The sequence below is a fragment of the Erythrolamprus reginae genome, chromosome 1 (assembly GCF_031021105.1).
Source record: "Erythrolamprus reginae isolate rEryReg1 chromosome 1, rEryReg1.hap1, whole genome shotgun sequence".
Lineage (NCBI taxonomy): Eukaryota > Metazoa > Chordata > Lepidosauria > Squamata > Dipsadidae > Erythrolamprus > Erythrolamprus reginae.
The window spans coordinates 421,229,074-421,248,320 of record NC_091950.1 but is presented as its reverse complement, the minus strand read 5'-3'; the positions used below and the strand labels follow the sequence as shown (position 1 = coordinate 421,248,320).

General features: G+C 45.5%; 1 protein-coding gene across 2 annotated transcripts in view; it reads right to left on the bottom strand.

The window, feature by feature from the left end:
• Positions 1-682: 682 nt before the first annotated feature.
• TLCD3A (TLC domain containing 3A) overlaps positions 683-19,247 on the bottom strand; it is a 48,109-nt gene continuing 29,544 nt past the window's right edge. For both annotated transcript variants that reach the window (XM_070735422.1, XM_070735423.1), the window contains 4 exons: positions 18,818-18,901; positions 9,762-9,975; positions 6,652-6,747; positions 683-2,310 (listed from right to left, as the gene is read on the bottom strand). In XM_070735422.1, coding sequence (XP_070591523.1) covers positions 2,038-2,310; positions 6,652-6,747; positions 9,762-9,975; positions 18,818-18,901 — 667 coding nt within the window. In that variant the 3' untranslated portion in view covers positions 683-2,037. The remainder of the gene's footprint in view (positions 2,311-6,651; positions 6,748-9,761; positions 9,976-18,817; positions 18,902-19,247) is intronic.

The window sequence follows — 19,247 nt, the reverse complement described above, 5'->3', positions numbered from 1 at the left end:
GATCGCTTGCCGCTTGCCCGTTCACCCGCCCGCCCGGCTGCTCGCTTGCCCGTTCACCCGCCCGCCCGGCCGCTCACTTGCCCGTTCACCCGCCCGCCCGGCCGCTCCGCTTGCCTGTTCGCCCGCCCGCCCGGCCGCCCGGCTGCTCGCTTGCCCGTTCACCCGCCCGCCCGGCCGCTCGCTTGCCCGTTCACCCGCCCGCCCGGCCGCTACGCTTGCCCGTTCACCCGCCCGCCCGGCTGCTTGCTTGCCGCTCGAGAGCAAGAGGGGGAGAGATAGAGAAAGAGAGAGAAGGAAAGAAAGAGATGAGAGAGGGAGGAAGAGAGTGTGAGAGAGGAAGAAGCAAGATAAAGAAAGAGAGAGAGAAAGAAAGATGAGAAAGGAAGGGAGTGACGTCATCGGGTGGAAAAATCGCGATATAGCGTTTCGCAAAGATCGAGATCGCGAAACTCGGGGGATCACTGTATTTGCTAACACAGAACTGCCAATGCAATACTCAGATTGAGGATTCCTTTTCCCCAAGTGCATTATTTTACATTTGGAAACATTAAACTGTAGTTTTATTATTATTATTATTATTATTATTATTATTATTATTATTATTATTATATTTTCCCTTTATATTTTTTGAGCAATGTATGTGTTAGCCTGCGGTGAGAGAGAAAAAACCTTTTGCTGGGGCTTCTAATAAAAGAATAGTTTATTTAATTACAGAAGGTTTATCCATAGCATCTTGCTGCATGTCCTCAAACATGTCAATATTTTTGATCACGGCCTATGGATGGACCCCTTAACAGTGGTTCGCCTGGGAAACCCGTGTCAACGACTGTGTTTCGGAGCCAGGTCGGAACAGAATTTTTAGGAGAATCCTTCCAGATTTGAACAGCCACTTTGGTCCATCCTCAGCAACGTCCGATTCATCTTCACTTCGGATCGCTCTCTCAATTTTCCTCCCTTTCTCTGTTGAATATCTGCAAAGTCAGGGGGAAAAAATCAAGACGGCAGTGGGAATGCTACTATTGAAGCCTCGTTGATTGTTACGTGTGTACGCAAACACACGGAGCACCACAAATTCTCTTCTTAGTCTTCTTAAATCACGATCCGGTTATCCAGCTCGAAAGTTGGCACCCATTCCGAAATGACGTCGGCTACGTTTTCCATCTTGTGCGAGGGAAAACTCGGAATGTGCAAAAAAATTAAAATAAAATGCAATGTTGTGCGTTCGAAGTGAGCATCTTTCCACGATTTGGGACGAGGGCGAGCCCAACTCTTTTGTTATTTTTCTGGGCACGGTGATCCGTAGGGCTGGGAAAGACAAGAACGTTGAGATGTATTTTTAACCAAAAAACCCCAAAAGGGACACTAAAATTTTCCACCGAGCGATCCCTCGCAACTTTTGGCGAAATCGAGGCGGCGATCCAGAGGTCAAAATAAGGCTGTCCATATTTCACCAAAAGCAACCGGACGCAACAGAACGTATGGAAGAGGGTTTAGCACACGGGTGTCAAGTCTGGCGCGTCACATTGCTGTCACACGATGTTTTTTGCTGTCACAGAGCTGGGATGGGCATTGCCGCCAGTTTGACAGCCCTGGTTTATAGGCAGGCATTTTTTTTCAAGGTACGGCAGTGAAAACATGAGGAATTATCAACGAAGGACGTGTAGATCAGTCCGAGTGGTATTCTTTATCCTCGTTGCCCTAAACCACCTACTCAAGATCTCAGGGCCAAAAAAAAAAAGAGGTTTATAGGGTTCTAAAGGACTGGCCATCCACAAGTTCCAGGTTCTACTTTCAACAGCTGGTCCCATCTGGAACACCGCTGCAGTCGCTGGGCATGGATACGGGGAGGCTTAGGAATCATACGGATGTTTGGTGACTACAAATGCACCTCGGCGTAGGCGAGTGGTGACCCTCCATCTCGGCTGGGAACAATAGTAGCCAGTTGCAAAAATGGCGCCTCCCGCAAATCCCCCAGTTTGGTAAAGTGAGGCAGGTTGGCTCCAAAGGGAATGTTCAGGCGTCGTTGATATCCTTTTGCTATCGCGTTCGGTCCGGTGCCGGCGACCTGCTGTAGAGTCTCGTCGCTTTGCGGCAGATGAGAGCAAACCAGTAGATCTGCGGCGCGATCAGGAAAGCGTTGGCCACGTTGCAGTGCAGAGGGATGCGGAAGGGCACCTCGTAGATCGGCACGTTGACCTGTCGCCCGTAGGCCCAGTACATGAACGGGAAGAGGAGGATCCGGCACAGGAAGAAGGTAACCAGGATGAGAATGCCGTTGATCTTGTGCAGGAGGGAATCTTGCATTTTCAGCTGTCAATACCACCCCCCCCAAAAAAATAAGAAAAAGGTTAAAAGGAGAGGCAAGCGCTGATGCACACATAAAACATCAAAGCTGGGATTAGATTAGATTAGATTAGATTTATTGGATTTATATGCCGCCCCTCTCCGCAAACTCGGGGCGGCTCCGCAAACTTGGGGAGAAATTCCAGCAGCTGTTCCTTTGCACGAATCCCAGCAACCAGTTAGGTCCCACAGAGTGGGTCTTCTCCGGGTCCCGTCAACTAAACAATGCCGCTTGGCGGGACCCAGGGGAAGAGCCTTCTCTGTGGTGGCCCCGGACCTCTGGAACCAACTCCCCCAGAAATTAGAATTGCCCCCACCCTCCTTGCCTTTCGTAAGCTTCTTAAAACCCACCTCTGCCGCCAGACATACAGACATACCATGCACAATTTTATGCATGGTATGTCTGTATGTATGTTTGGTTTTTATATTAATGGGTTTTAATCGTTTTTAGTATTGGATTATTATTGTACGCTGTCTTATTATTGCTGTTAGCCACCCCGAGTCTCCGGAGAGGGGCGGCATATAAATCCAATAAATGAATGAATGAATGAATGAATGAATGAATAAATAAATAAAGTGTAATGCGCTCTACATGGGTCTGCCTTTGAAGAGCGTTCGGAGACTTATTTATTTATTTAGACTCCAAAACAGACTCTGAGCGGCTAACAACAATTATAAACACAATACAAGTAAAAACAGTTTTTAAAAAATCACTAAAATCACATACAGTGGTACCTCTACCTAAGAATGCCTCTACTTACAAACTTTTCTAGATAAGAACCGGGTGTGCCAGATTTTTTTTTGCCTCTTCTCAAGAACCATTTTCCACTTACAAACCCGAGCCTTTGAAACTGTAACTGGAAAAGGCAGAGAGAAGCCTCCGTGGGGCCTCTCTAGGAATCTCCTAGGAGGAAACAGGTGTGGAAAAGTTGGGGAGAAGCCTCCGTAGGGCCTCTCTAGGAATCTCCTGGGAGGAAACAGGGTGGGAAAAGGCGGGGAGAAGCCTCCGTAGGGCCTCTCTAGGAATCTCCTGGGAGGAAACAGGGCAGGGAAATGCGGGGAGAAACCTCCATGGGGCCTCTCTAGGAATCTCCTGGGAGAAAACAGGGCCAGAAAAGGTGGGGAGAAGCCTCCGTGGGGCCTCTCTAGGAACCTCATTGGAGGAAACAGGTGTGGAAAAGGTAGGGAGAAGCCTCCATGGGGCCTCTCTAGGAACCTCCTGGGAGAAAACAGGGCCAGAAAACGCGGGGAGAAGCCTCCATGGGGCCTCTCTAGGAACCTCCTTGGAGGAAACAGGTGTGGAAAAGGTAGGGAGAAGCCTCCGTAGGGCCTCTCTAGGAATATCCTGGGAGGAAACAGGGTGGGAAAAGGCGGGGAGAAGCCTCCATAGGGCCTCTCTAGGAATCTCCTGGGAGAAAACAGGGCCAGAAAAGGCAGAGAGAAGCCTCCGTGGGGCCTCTCTAGGAATCTCCTAGGAGGAAACAGGTGTGGAAAAGGTAGGGAGAAGCCTCCATGGGGCCTCTCTAGGAACCTCCTGGGAGGAAACAGGACAGGAAAAGTTGGGGAGAAGCCTCCGTAGGGCCTCTCTAGGAATCTCCTGGGAGGAAACAGGGTGGGAAAAGGCAGGGAGAAGCCTTCATAGGGCCTCTCTAAGAATCTCCTGGGAGAAAACAGGGCCAGAAAAGGCGGGGAGAAGCCTCCGTGGGGCCTCTCTAGGAACCTCCTTGGAGGAAACAGGGCTGGAAAAGGCGGGGAGAAGCCTCTGTGGGGCCTCTCTAGGAACCTCCTGGGAGGAAACAGGGCCGGAAAATGCGGGGAGAAACCTCCATGGGGCCTCTCTAGGAATCTCCTGGGAGGAAACAGGGCCTCCACCCTCCCTGTGGTTTCCCCAATTGCATGCATTATTTGCTTTTACATTGATTCCTATGGCAAAAATTGCTTCTTCTTGCAAACTTTTCTACTTAAGAACCTGGTCACGGAATGAATTAAGTTCATAAGTAGAGGTACCACTGTATATCATAAAAACCATGCTTGCTAACAATCAGTCTTTAGTTAGTCCAGAACACAGCCACGTGAGCTATTACAGGTGTACCTAGATACACCCAGTAATGAGATCACTTTCCTATTAAAAACACTTCCCTCCTGGACCTTATTTAACCCTTTAACATATTTAAATGTTTTGATCGTGCCCCCCTTACCGTTCTCTCCTCCAGACTATACAGATTGAGTCCATTAAGTCTTTCCTGATAAGTACTTTTAAAATAGGAAATAATTGAATAGTATGTTTTTACCCATAAATGCTTTAATCATTTAAATCATTATCTAGAACTGAACTTTTATCGCAATGAAATAAAATTGAGCTACTTGCCTAATCTGTTATCATACTGGCCACCATACTTGATCTGCACGCATCGCATGAAAATACATCACATAGTCCTAGACGCTTGGGAAGTGTTCGACTTGTGATATTGTGATACAAAATCCAGCATATAAAGTTAATTTGCTGTGTATTGCTGTTTTTGTGAACAAAATAATAATAGTAATAATAATAATAATAATAAAAATTGTTGTTTTTTGTTGTTGTTGTTGTTGTTGTTATTATTATTATTATTATTATTATTATTATTATTATTATTATTATTATTCTACAATAATACACCGCAAACAAGATTTATATGCTGGATTTTGTATCACAATATCACATGTTGAACACTTCCGAGTCTGCGGAGAGGGGCGGCATACAAATCTAAATAATCAATCAATCAATCAATCAATCAATCAATCAATCTGTGTGTATTTTCGTATAATGGGTGCAGATCCAAGCACGGTGGTCTTTTGCAACTGACAGATCATGATTTTGTCTGTTTTTTTTAATAATTATTTAAAACATTAAAAATATTATTATTATTACTCAGGAAGATAAATTTATCTCAGCATCTATTGTTGTCCTACTATCGCAGCACCATTGAGAGTGTCTTGACATACAGCATTCTAGCTTGGTATGGGAGCAGCTCTGTAGCGAACAAAAAAGCTCTACAGAGTGTTGTGGTTAGCTCTGGCCCAGCTCCTGCCCCAAGGACTGTGGATGTGGGGGAGACATGCACATGCTGCAGGCCTGTTTTGCCCCCGGTGGAATCTGCTGATGAAGGCTCCTCTGACCAAGAAGACATGAATGACAGGGAGGAGAGTGTGGCAGACAGCTCAGAAGGAGATCAATTATCTAGCTCCTCCTTGTATTCAGAACAAGAGTTAATGATACAGCCACGCATGCGGAGAGTGATGCATAGGCAGCAACAACTGAGAGATTATTATCAAAGAAAATGAGGCCACCTGTGGTTGGGTGGGGCTGTGGTCATTAGTGGGGCTGCTATAAAGAGCAGCCTGTGGGTTTGGCCATTGTGGGGGATTATCTGATTGTTGTGTTTCGTGCCTGCTTTACTGACTTGGACCTTTTGTGTGCTGATTTTTCCCCGCTTTGAAACTAAACCAGAGCAAAGTGTGTTTCACTTTGTGAAAGAAGAAGGACTGTGAATTGCCTCAGAGCTGCAACCTAAGTATCACAGAACTGATAAGGGACTTGTACCAATTACCAGTTTGTTTGGAGACGAGTGCTCTTTGCTATACCAAAAGAGGGCTTAGATTAAGTGAATTTTCATTATAAAGAACATTGTTTTGAATTTTCAAACGTGTGTGTGTCTGAAATTTGTACCTTTGAATTTTTGGGAGGATTCTACCAGAGAGCCCGACAGAACACAGAGAATTATTAAAACTGCCCAGAACATCATTGGGCTCCAGCTACCCACCCTGGATGACATCTTCACATCTCGCTGTTCTAGGAAGGTGCATACTATTCTCAAAGACTCTTCTCATCCCGATTACAATCTCTTTGAACTGTTGCCTTCTGGCAGAAGATACAGAACAACTAGAACTCGGACCACACGTTTCCTGAATAGTTTTTATCCCAGAGCTATGCTCGCACTTAACAACGAACTAAAGGGTCACCATCAGCAAACTGTTGGAGAATATTACTCGGTTTGTCATGTAGATGGTTGAGTGGCTCAGGGTGGGGAATTTGTAGTGGTGGGACATTTTATTCTATTTTTTATTCTATTTTTAAATTTACCTATTCTGATTTTATGTATGGTGGGACTGGTCTCTGGGTGTCACACGACTTTCGTTGCCAATGACAATTTGTTTGTTTTTGACAATGACAATAATTTTTATTATTATTATTATTATTATTGTTGTTGTTGTTGTTATCATCATCATCATCATCAGATGCAGAGGTCCCAGGTCTGCAATATTTACCTGCATCAGGATCTTCCCCAGAGATACAAATGGGGTGCTGAGCTCGGCAGTGAAGATACAGCCCACGAAAAAGTCACCGAGTTCCCCTCGCAGATGCTGTAGAGAAAGAGAGAGAGGGAGGGAAGGAGGGGAGAAGGAGGGAGTGGGACAGGAACATATGGAGAGAGAAAGGGCAGGAGAGAGAGAGGAAGATGGGGCGGGAGGAAGAGGGAGAAGGAGGGAGAGAGGAAGAGAGGGAGGGAGAGACAAAGAAAAAGAAAGGGAGAGGGAGAGAGTGGGAAAGGAACAGAAGGAGAGAGGGGAGGAGAGAGAGAGGAAGATGGGGTGCGAGGAAGAGGGAGAGAGGAAGAGAGGGAGGGAGAGACAAAGAAAAAGAAAGGGAGAGAAGAAGAGGGAGAGGGAGAGAGTGGGAAAGGAACAGGAGAGAGAAAGGGAGAGAGAGGAAGATGAGACGGGAGGGAGATGGAGGGAGGGAGAGAGGAAGGAAGGGAGAGGGAGAGAAGGAGTGAGAGAGGAAGGGAGTGAGAAAGAGGGAGGGAGGGAATGAGAGAGAGAGAGGGAGGGAGACAAAGGAAAAGAAAGGGAGAGAAGAGGGGGAAGAAGAGAGAGGGAGGGGGGGAGAGGAACAGAGGGAAAGTGGAAGAGAGAAAGAGGAAGGGGGGAGAGTGAAGGAGAGAGGGAGGGGGAGAGGGAGAGAAACAGAAGGGGAGAGACAGAGAGAGAGGAAGAGTGTTGGGGGGAAGAGAGAGGGATGTTTTAGAGTAAGGGTGTCAATCTCATGTCACAGCAGCATCCCGCAACATGATGTATCAGGACTCCCACCCCTTCGCTAAACTGGGCATGGGGGTGGCCAGCATGTGACGCATCTGGCTTGCGGGCTGCAAATTTGATGCCCTCGCCAGGCTCTAGAAGCTTTTTTGGAGCCTGGGAAAGGCAAAAATGCCCCTCCCTGCCCACAGCCTGTTTCCTGACTTCCAGTAGGCCCGTAGGCCCATTTTCTGCCCTCCCCAGGCTTCCAGAGGCTTCCCTAGAGCCTGGGGAGGGCAAAAACACCCAAATCTGCCCACTGGAGGCCCTCTGGGGGCTGAAAATGCCCTTCCAGAACTTCCACATCAGCCAAAAATCAGCTGGCTGGCACATAAATGCATGCTGGAGCTAAGATAGGACAGTGGTTCATGTGCCGGCAGATATGGCTCCATGTGACACCTGTGGCACGCTTGCCATAGATTCGCCATCACTACTCTAACCCTAACCCTTGATGTGAAGTTGGGCACCTTTAAGCCAGTCACATGACTTTTAAGCCGCCACCACCCCGTCACATGATCAACAAGCCGCTCCCACCTGGTCACAGGGCCGGCAAGCCACACCCACCAAATAAGCCACGCACCCACAGCGTGGTAGTAAAAAAGGTTTTGCATCCCTTCACTGCCCCGTGGGCACATGTGTTCACACACAAGCACACAGCTAATTTGCAGCCTCTGAGCAGCAACTTGAGAGGCCCAAAAGGAAGGGAGGCTCATTTTGAGCCGCCGAGATCAAAGCGAAACTTGAGGCCAAATCATGATTGCGTGTCGGATCTTGGGGGAAAAAAACAAACCACAGATTGGGACAGAGGAATCCAGTACGATCTCATTGAGGAGGCCTGAGACTTGGGCGTGCGAGGGAAGGCTGGCTTTGATCTAGCAAAAGGTTACACAACTGCCCCACGCCTTCCCAAGAAAATAAAACCCGAGGCAAAGTGGACGTGCCTTTGATGTCCATTGCAGGCTTCACAGGCGGTAATATCTGCCTGCGCATTACGCTACCTTTCCCGAGCATTTAAAACGGCAGCTTAGCAAACATCCGCTTCCCCAGGTGTTGCCTTATCTCGTATTCATCTCCCGCTGTAGTTTTTAAGGCATTGAAGGATTACTTCCTTTGAAGGAATTACCGTATTTTGCAAACTATAAGACGCATCGGTGTATAAGACCAGTAGCGGGTTTCTACCGGTAGTGAAAATTGAGCTGCACATACATCTCCAGCGTGCAAGTCCAAGCGTCCGAGTGAGATTTTGCTTCTGCGCATACGCAGGAAACAAAATCTATTTATTATTAATTTATAATTTATTATAAATAAATAAATAAAATATTATAATTTATTATTTATCATTACATTTATTATAATCTATTAGTCCAATTAATACAATCTGATGAGGGGATGTACGAGAGAGTTTTCGGGTATTTTTTTTTTTGCTTCTACGCATACGTTGTCAGGCATGGGGGAACTGAGATATTCTTTCCCCCTAGGCTTCTACAATTTATGTATGGTACGTTTGTATGTATGATTGGTTTTATAATAAGGGGTTTTAGCTTCTTTAGTATTGGATTGTGGCATGTTGTTTTTACCACTGTTGTTAGCCACCCCGAGTCTACGGAGAGGGGCGGCATACAAATCCAATAAAATGAAATGAAATGAAATGAAATTCCAAATTCTCTGCACACCCCCTTTTTTTTGCAAATATAAACCTGTTTTTCATCTGTTTTTTGCAAAAAATGGGGAAAGGCAAAAACACCCCCTTTTTGTGAAAAATGCTGTTTTTCACCTGGGTTTGTTTTTTGCAAAAATGGGGTGAGGGTTTTTTTGCAAAAATGGTTTAGGAGGCCTGCAGAGTGCTCCAGGGAGCTGAGGAGAGGCAAAAGTGTGCCAATTTTTGCGAAAAATGGCCTGTTTTTCGCAAAAATGGGGTGCAGTGGTGGCGCTTCAGGAGGCTAAAAATGGCTATATGCGGTGTATACGACAAACCGACATTTCCACCCGCTTTGGGGTGGGGGGGAGGGAGATTCACTTAACAACCGGGTGACTAACTTAACAACTGCAGCAATTCATTTAGTGACTGTGTCAAGACAGGTCGTAAAAATGGACAAAATCTCACTTCATGAATGTCTCATTTAAGAAAATAAACTTGGGGCGGGCTCAACTGTGGTCATAAGTCGAGGATTAACTATTTCATTTTTAAAAAAATAGGAATCACATTGTTTTCCACTGACTTCCCTCCCAACAACTTGGATGGCCCTGACCCACGTTAGACCTATAGCTTGACGACCCCTTTGGCCCTCAGGAGGCGGCCTCACCACAGCGACCGGCGTTAAAACGAAGAGGATGAAGAGGTGGTGGGTGATCATCAGCCGTTCCTTCTGCAGAAAGCTTCGGAGGTTATCCCAGGGGTGATTCCCGTCCGACGGCCCTTGGTCCTGAGTCTTGTGCCAGTGGCAAAGATACATGACGTAGATATCGTAGGTCATGTACGACACCACAATCCAGACATATTCCCTGGCCAGCCAGTGTCTGTCGCGGGAGAGAAGAACGTTACAGGTGACTAGATGGGGTCAGGTCTCACTCCTTCATGACATTCTTAACATTATAATTTTTATTTAGAATATATACATTTAAAAAGACATCTTCTCAATTGTTACATCATGACATTAATCTGCGCCGTGAGCCCCAGCAACCAGTTAGATCCCACAGAGTTGGCCATGTTGAAATTAAAAATCCCTAGGTGTTGTGGTTAGCTCTGGCCCAGCTCCTGCCCCAAGGACTGTGGGTGTGGGGGAGACATCCACATGCTGCAAGCCTGTTTTGCCCCTGGTGGAATCTGCTGATGAAGGCTCCTCTGACCAAGAAGACATGAGTGACAGGGAGGAGGAGAGTGGGGCAGACAGCTCAGAAGGAGATCAATTATCTAGCTCCTCCTTGGATTCAGAACAAGAGTTAATGATACAGCCACGCATGCGGAGAGCGATGCACAGGCAGCAACAACTGAGAGATTGTTATCAAAGAAAATGAGGCCACCTGTGGTTGGGTGGGGCTGTGGTCATTATTGAGGCTGCTATAAATAGCAGCCTGTGGGTTTGGCCATTGTGGAGGATTATCTGATCGTTGTGTTTTGTGCCTGCTTTGCTGACTTTGATCTTTGTGTGCTGATTTTTCTCCCGCTTTGAAACTAAACCAGAGCAAAGTGTGTTTCACTTTGTGAAAGAAGAAGGACTGTGAATTGCCTCACAGCTGCAAGCTAAGTATCACAGAACTGATAAGGGACTTGTACAAATTACCAGTTTGTTTGGAGACGAGTGCTCTTTGCAATACCAAAAGAGGGCTTGGTTTAAGTTAATTTTCATTATAAAGAACATTGTTTTGAATTTTCAAACGTGTGTGTGTCTGAAATTTGTACCTGTAAATTTTTGGGAGGAGTCTACCAGAGAGCCCGACAGAACAGTAGCTAATATCATAATGCAGAAAGTAGGCCTCAGTTAAGAATGCTGAGTCATTCAGAGGCAGTTGAGCATGCAGCAACCTAGCAATTATGTGAAAAGTATTTAACTAGGCAAGAGCTTCCTGCTCACTCGCTCGCTCTCTGTCTGTTTGCTGTTAGCTGTGTTCTGTTGCTGTTCGTGAGAAGTGTGCTTTGAAGAAGCTGTAACACTGTAAAACTTGGTTCCTGTGAGTTATTGAACTAAGATAGCTGTAGCAAGGTACTAGTAAGATACTAGTTTATTGTATGTATAGTATAGAGAGTAGTAGTAGTATAAAGAAGTAAATATATTTTTCCACAACTTCATACTGCTGCTGTGCTTCATTGAAGACTTCAACTCTATTTCTACCGGTCTGTGGCTGGCTGGCTAGTTGGGTTGGTGGGCTGGCTGGACTGGTTTGCTGCTTGGGCACAACAGACTAGTTTCCGCAAATGCAAGCTCTGAGATTCTCCAGGTCCCGTCAACTACATAACGTCACTTGGCAGGGCCTAGGAGAACAGCCTTCTCTGTGGGGGCCCCGGCCCCCTGGAATCAGTTCCCCCCGGAGAGTCGTACTGCCCCCACCCTCCTCGCCTTTTGCAAGAGTCTTAAAACTCACCTATGTCGCCAGGCTCGGGGCCATTAAACCCTAGCTCCCTGGTATGTCTCTAGTATGTCTCGCTGTGGGAATGGGAATGAATGATTTTAAATGTTATTAGAGTTTTTAAAGTTTTTTAGCTATATTAGTTTTGTCAACACTCTGCAGCCTGCACTGGTTGCCAATTAGTTTCTGGACACAATTCAAAGAGTTGGTGATGACATATAAGGCCCTACATGGCATCAGACCAGAATATCTTTGAGACCGCCTTCTGCCACACGAATCAATGGAAAAGCGATTATTGCGTGCAAGCCCAAAACTCACCCCTTTTGCCAGCCGAAGCACCCGTTTTTGCGCTGCTGGGATTCCCCTGAGGCTCCCCTCCATGGGAAACCCCATCTCCGGACTTCCATGTTTTTGTGATGCTGCAGGAGAATCCCAGCAGCGAAAAAACAGGTGCTTCGCTGGCAACGGAAGTCCGGAGTTGGGGTTTCCCAGCAAGGGGAGCCTCAGCGAAATTGCAGCATCGCAAAAACACGGAAGTCCTCAAAACCCCACCTCCGGACCTCCGTGTTTTTGTGATGCTGCGATTTCGCTGAGGCTCCCCTCGCTGGGAAACCCCACCTCCGGACTTCCGTTGCCAGTGAAGCGCCTGTTTTTGCGCTGCTGGGATTCCCCTGCAGCATCGCAAAAACATGGAAGTCCGGAGGTGGGGTTTCCCATGGAGGGGAGCCTCAGGGCAATCCCAGCAGCGCAAAAATGGATGCTTCGCTGGCAACAGAAGTCCGGAGGCAGGGTATCCCAGTGGCGTCGGCTTGGGTTTGTAAGGTGAAAATAGTTTGGAAGAAGAGGCAAAAAAATCTTAAACTCCGGGTTTGTATCTCGAAAAGTTTGTATGACGAGGGGTTTGTAAGACGAGGTATCACTGTATAGAAACAGAGAAACATAGAAGACTGACGGCAGAAAAAGACCTCATGGTCCATCTAGTCTGCCCTTATACTATTTCATGTATTTTATCTTACAATGGATATATAATTCAGTTCCTGTGGATTTACCAACCACGTCTGCTGGATGTTTGTTCCAAGGATCTGCTACTCTTTCAGTAAAATAATATTTTCTCATGTTGCTTTTGATCTTTCCCCCAACTAACTTCAGATTGTGTCCCCTTGTTCTTGTGTTCACTTTCCTATTAAAAACACTTCCCTCCTGAACCTTATTTAACCCTTTGACATATTTAAATGTTTCGATCATGTCCCCCCTTTTCCTTCTGTCCTCCAGACTATACAGATTGAGTTCATTAAGTATTTATTTATTTTATTTTATTGATTGATTGATTGATTGATTGGATTTGTATGCCGCCCCTCTCCAGAGACTCGGGGCGGCTACCAGCGACAATAAAAACAGTGTACAATAGTAATTTGGTATTGATGATTAAAAATCTATTAATATAAAAAACCAAACATACATACATACATACCATGCATAGAATTGTAAAGGCCTAGGGGGAAAGAGGATCTCAATTCCCCCATGCCTGGCGGCAGAGGTGGGTTTTAAGTTGTTTACGAAAGGCAAGGAGGGTGGGGGCAGTTCTAATCTCTGGGGGGAGTTGGTTCCAGAGGGCCGGGGCCGCCACAGAGAAGGCTCTTCCCCTGGGTCCCGCCAGGCGACATTGCTTAGTTGACGGGACCCGGAGAAGATCCACTCTGTGGGACCTAACTGGTCGCTGGGATTCGTGCAGCAGAAGGCTGATATGTATATATTTGTTTTCATAGATTTTCACGGGTACAGGTATGAAGGTCTTGGCATATTCGGGTTTCTTCCCGTGTAGGTTTCAGAGATTTCTGGTGACGTTTCGACGAGGTCCCACTCGTCATCTTCAGGCTGGTTCTTTTGTCCTTGTGCTAGGGCAAACACCTGGGCTAGGGTGTTTGCTGTAGCACAAGGAGAAAAGCACCAGCCTGAAGATGACAAGTGGGACCTCGTCGAAACGTCGCCAGAAATCTCTAAAATATATGTAGCCCTAGATTCAGCATAATTTTCCTCTTGCCAGTAAAATGCCTCACCCGTGGTCATTACACACTCTTTCCTTGATGCTATCAGCCTGCTGCCCTTAGATAGCCCTTCCAGAAGCCTCTCGCGAACTCTGCACACAGAACGCTGCTTTTCTGCGAGTGATGCACAAAACATTTGCTAGTAAAACAAAGCCCACTGCATGTGAGACAGAATAACAGAGTTGGCAGGGACCCACGGAGGTCTTTTAGTCCAACCCCATACCATTCTCACTTCACTAGAAGAGTCCTCCACTCCTCCTCACACAACAAATTACCTTGCTCCTCCAGACTTCAATTATTACGTTTAGAAAATTTACAGCTACACCGCCTCCGAACTGATTTAACTGTTGTTCATAAAATCATCCATCACCATGTACTCCCCATTAGCAACTAATTCACCTTTAACAACAACACAAGAGCACGCAATAGATACAAATTATTTTCTCTTTCTTTCTTTCTTTCTTTCTTTCTTTCTTTCTTTATTTATTTATTTATTTATTTATTTATTTATTTATTTTTTATTGGATTTGTATGCCACCCCTCTCCGCAGACTCAGGGCGGCTAACAACAATGGTAAAAGCAACATGTAACAATCCAATTTAAAAAAACAACTAAAAACCCTAATTATAAAAACCAAACATACACACAAACATACCATGCATAACTTGTAATGGCCTAGGGGAAGGAATATCTTAACTCCTCCATGCCTGGCAACAAAGGTGGACCTTGAGTAGTTTGCGAAAGACAAGGAGGGTGGGAGCCGTTCTAATCTCTGGGGGGAGTTGATTCCAGAGGGCCGGGGCCGCCACAGAGAAGGCTCTTCTCCTGGGGCCCGCCAAACGACATTGTTTGGTCGACGGGACCCGGAGAAGGCCAACTCTGTGGGACCTTATCAGCCACTGGGATTCGTGCGGTAGAAGGCGGTTCTGGATGTATTCTGGCCCAATGCCATGTAAGGCTTTAAAGGTCATTACCAACACTTTGAATTGTGACTGGAAACAGATCGGCAGCCAGTGCAGGCCGCGGAGTGTTGAAGAAACGTGGGCGAATCTAGGAAGCCGATTAAATTAAATGTAAATCGCTCCAAACTAGACTGCAGAAAATACGATTTCAGCAATCGAGTGGTCAACGCCTGGAATTCACTACCGGACTCTGTTGTTTCTTCCCCCAATCCCAAAATCTTCAACCTTACGTTATCTACAATAGACCTCTCCCCTTTTCTAAGAGGTCTGTAAGGGGCGTGCATAAGTGCTCCTTCGTGCCCACCATCCCTGTCCTAATGTCTTTCTTACCTTCTCTATCTCTACTTTATACTTAAATATACTTTTATATATATATATATATATATTTGTTTTCGTAAATTTTCACGGGTATATGTATGTAGATTGTTCTGAGTTCGGGTTTTGCCCTGTGTAATATTTTGCATGTTTATGCGACGTTTCGGTGAAATCACATTCACCATCATCAGGCTGAAGTTTCCAAGTTTCCATTTTACAACAGCACGAAGCTTGGAAACTTCAGCCTGATGATGGTGAATGTGATTTCACCGAAACGTCGCATAAACATGCAAAATATTACACAGGGCAAAACCCGAACTCAGAACAATCTACATATATATATATGTATATACACTATACTTTATACTTGTAAACATACTACAATACAATACTATATTTGTATGACAAACAAACAAACAAACAAACAAATAATAAAATAAAATAAAATAATAAAATAATAAAATAAAATAAAATAAAATAAATAACTTTCAGACAAATGGCTCTCCAATCTCTTCTTAAAAACCTCCAGTGTTGGAGCAAGCACAGCTTCTGGTGGCAAGCTGTTCCACTGGTGAATTCTCCTCACGGTCAGTAAGTTTCTCCTTAGTTCTAAGTTGCTTCTCTCCTTGATTGGTTTGCACCCATTGCTTCTTGTTCTACCCTTTTAAAACAGTCCCTCAAACTGTTGGTGGGGGGCAACTTGCGGACCCTCAAACTATTGGGGGGGCAGACTGGTTGGGTGGGCGTGGCTATGTGGTCCTGTGACTGGGTGGGCGTGGCCAATTTAGCAGCCCATTCCAGAGGTCTTCAAAATTGGCCACTTTTAAAGACTTGTGGACTTCCAACTCCCAGAATTCTCCAGTCCAAAGAAGTCTTAAAAGTTGCCCCAAGTTTGAAGACCTCTGCATTAAACAACACGCACCAACTTTGTTTGCCACCCTGAGTCTTCGGAGAGGGGTGGCATACAAATCTAATAAATTATTATTATTATTATTATTATTATTATTATTATTATTATTAATTTGTTATGCCTCTGGGTTATCTGTGGAAAGCAGGTTGGTGAAGGGATGTGGCCAGGGGTGAAATGTGAAATTTTTTCTTATTGGTTCTGTGGCCGTGGCTTATTTTGTGGACTTGGTTTGGAGGTCTGGTGAGTGCTTCAGGTGGGCATGGCCATGTGGTCATGTGAGTGGGTGGGTGCGGCCAATTTAATGGTCTATTTTTCAAGGGAACAGGGGGTTGGACTAGATGACCTCTGAGGTCCCTTCCAGCCTTTGCTGTGCTGTTTGCAAGCATCTTCTGAAGCTGTGCCTAGAGCCAGCCAGGTTTGTGGCCCTCCCTCCCTCCTTCTTTTCCTTCTGTGTTTCTCTTTTTCTTTCATTTTTCTTTCTTTCTTTCTTTTTCTTTTTTTCTTTCTTTCTTTCTTTTCCCTCTCTCTCTTCCTCCCTTTCTCTCTTTCTGTCTCTCTTCCTCCCTTTCTCCTTCTCTCTTTCTCTATCTTTCTTTGCCTCTCTCTCTTCCTCCCTTTCTGTATCTCTCTCTTTCTGTTTCTCTCGCTCCCTCTCCCTCTCTGTGTGTCTCTCGCTCCCTCCCTTTCTCTCTGCCACTGTCTCTCTCTTCATCTCTCTCTGTCTCTCTCTTCCTTCCTTCCTTCCTTTCTCTCTCTTTCTGTTTCTCTCTTCCTCCTTTTCTCTGTATTTATCTCTATTCTTCTCTCTTCCTCCCTTTCTCTCTCTCTGTCTCTCTCTCTCTCTTCCCCCTTTTCTCTTTCTATCTTTCTCTGCCTCTCTCTCTTCCTCCTTTTCTTTCTTTCTGTCTTTGTCTCTCTCTCCATCTCTCTTTTCCTTCCTTTCTCTCTCTCTGTCTGTTTCTCTCTCTTTTCCTCCCTTTCTGTATCTCTCTCTTTCTTTGTCTCTTTCTCTCCCTCCCTTTCTCTGTCTCTCTGTCTCTCTTCCTGTTTCTCTCTCTATCTCTCTTCCTTCCTTCCTTCCTTCTTTCCTTCCTTCCTTCCTTCCTTCCTTGCAGCAGTGTTCACGCCCTTAGCATTCAGGTAGCGTGTTACAGCGTGCACTTCACACTTGGAGGGAAACGGAATGAGGATGGTCATCTCTAACCTTCACCACAAAGCCAGTCAATGATCTACTGACCACTGGCACTGCTCGTTTGCTTCCACTGGCTGCCTACTACGCGATACCAACTTCCCCCGGGAACATTCCCTGCGAGAGCTACAGGCCTTGTAACCTGACTTTCTGGATAATCCTCGTAATAACTCCAGGTTGTCTTCTGCAATTTATTCAATGTCTGTAAACCACATTTGGTGAGATGGGTGACATGTACAAGTTTGATAACTACATAAATACAGGTAGTCCTCAGTTTACCATCATTCCTTGGGTGACCATTCACAACAACATTGTGAAAATGACCTCTGACCATTTTTCACTCTTAACGACCTGTTGCAGAGTTCCAATAATAATAATAATAATAATAATAATAATAATAATAATAATAATAATAATAATAATATATTAGACTTTTATGCCGCCCCCTCTCCGAAGACTCCATGGTCACATGATCAAAATTCGGGGGCGTGGCCAACCACTTCGCTTGAGACCCTGTAGAGACATTGGGAGAGGGGGGGGGGACGAGGAAGAGGAGGTGGTGACTGTAGGCGAAACTCACAACTTGCGCTAATGTGGGCTTTGCAGGACCTCCAAGGCTGAGGATAGAAACATAGAAGATTGACGGCAGAAAAAGACCTCATGGTCCATCTAGTCTGCCCTTATATTATTTCCTGTATTTTATCTTAGGATGGAGCTATGTTTATCCCAGGCATGTTTAAATTCAGTTCATGTGGATTGACCAACCACGTCTGTTGGAAGTTTGTTCCAGGCATCTACTACTCTTTCAGTCAAATGTTATTTTTTCTCACGCTGCTTCTGATCTTTCCCCCAACTAAACTCAGATTGTGTCCCCTTGTTCTTGGGTTCACTTTCCTATTAAAAACACTTCCCTCCTGAACCTTATTTAACCCTTTAATATATTTAAATGTTTTGATCATGTCCCCCCTTTTCCTTCTATCCTACAGACTATACAGATTGAGTTCATGAAGTCTTTCCTGATAAGTTTTATGCTTCAGACCTTCCACCATTCTTGTAGCCCGTCTTTGGACCCGTTCAATTTTATCAATGTCTTTTTTGTAGGTGAGGTCTCCAGAACTGGACACAGTATTATTCCAAATGGGGTCTCTATACAGCAGGATCACAATCTCCCTCTTCCTGCTTGTTATACCTCTAGCTATGCAGCCAAGCATCCTACTTGCTTTCCCTACCACCTGACTGCATTCTTCACCAATTGGAGACTGTCAGAAATCACTAGCCCTAAATCCTTCTGAAGTTTTTGCTAACACAGAACTGCCAATACAAGACTCAGATTGATGATTCTTTTTGGTCTCGCTAAGTCATGGACGTTGTGGGCTCGAAAATTGAGGACTTCCTGCAAGTAAAAACATTTGGAAATGGGGGTTTCTGAGTTTAGCCATAAATGGCTAATGATTACCCATTTATGGCCTTGAGGCTACATGGTATCACCCTGCTGCATGTTTGACCACCTTCCAATTCGGGAATGTCCTATCTTGGCAGGTGAGCATCCTGTCCAAAGTCCAAGTAGGATTTCAGCTGCCTTTTGTCGGTATTTATCTATATGAGCCAAGGTGGCGCAGCAGGTAGAGTGCAGTACTGCAGGCCACTGAAGCTGATTATAAATCTGAAGGTCAGCGGTTCAAATCTCATCACCGGCTCAAGGTTGACTCAGCCTTCCATCCTTCCGAGGTGGGTCAAATGAGGACCCGGATTGTGGGGGCAATAGGCTGGCTCTGTTCAAAAGGGCTATTGCTAACATGTTGTAAGCTACCCTAAGGAGAAGGGCGGCATAAAAATTGAATAAATGAAACAAAAGCCCCCGTTTGTTCATTACCTGTCGTGTACCACGTCTCTGCAGCTGAAAATGACCACCAGGCCGGAAAGAGTTGCCATGATGGCTTGGATGGAAGAAACCAACCTGGAGGAAGAAAGAAAAATTATAACATCAGAATAAGGGACGTGACTAAGAGAGGGAAGAGGGGAAATGAGACAAGGCAAAAATAGGAAAGCAAGTAGGATGCTTGGCTGCATAGCTAGAGGTATAACAAGCAGGAAGAGGAAGATTGTGATCCCCTTATATAGAGCGCTGGTGAGACCACATTTGAAATACTGTGTTCAGTTCTGGAGACCTCACCTACAAAAAGATATTGACAAAATTGAACGGGTCCAAAGACGGGCTACAAGAATGGTGGAAGGTCTTAAGCATAAAATGTATCAGGAAAGACTTCATGAGCTCCATCTGTATAGTCTGGAGGACAGAAGGA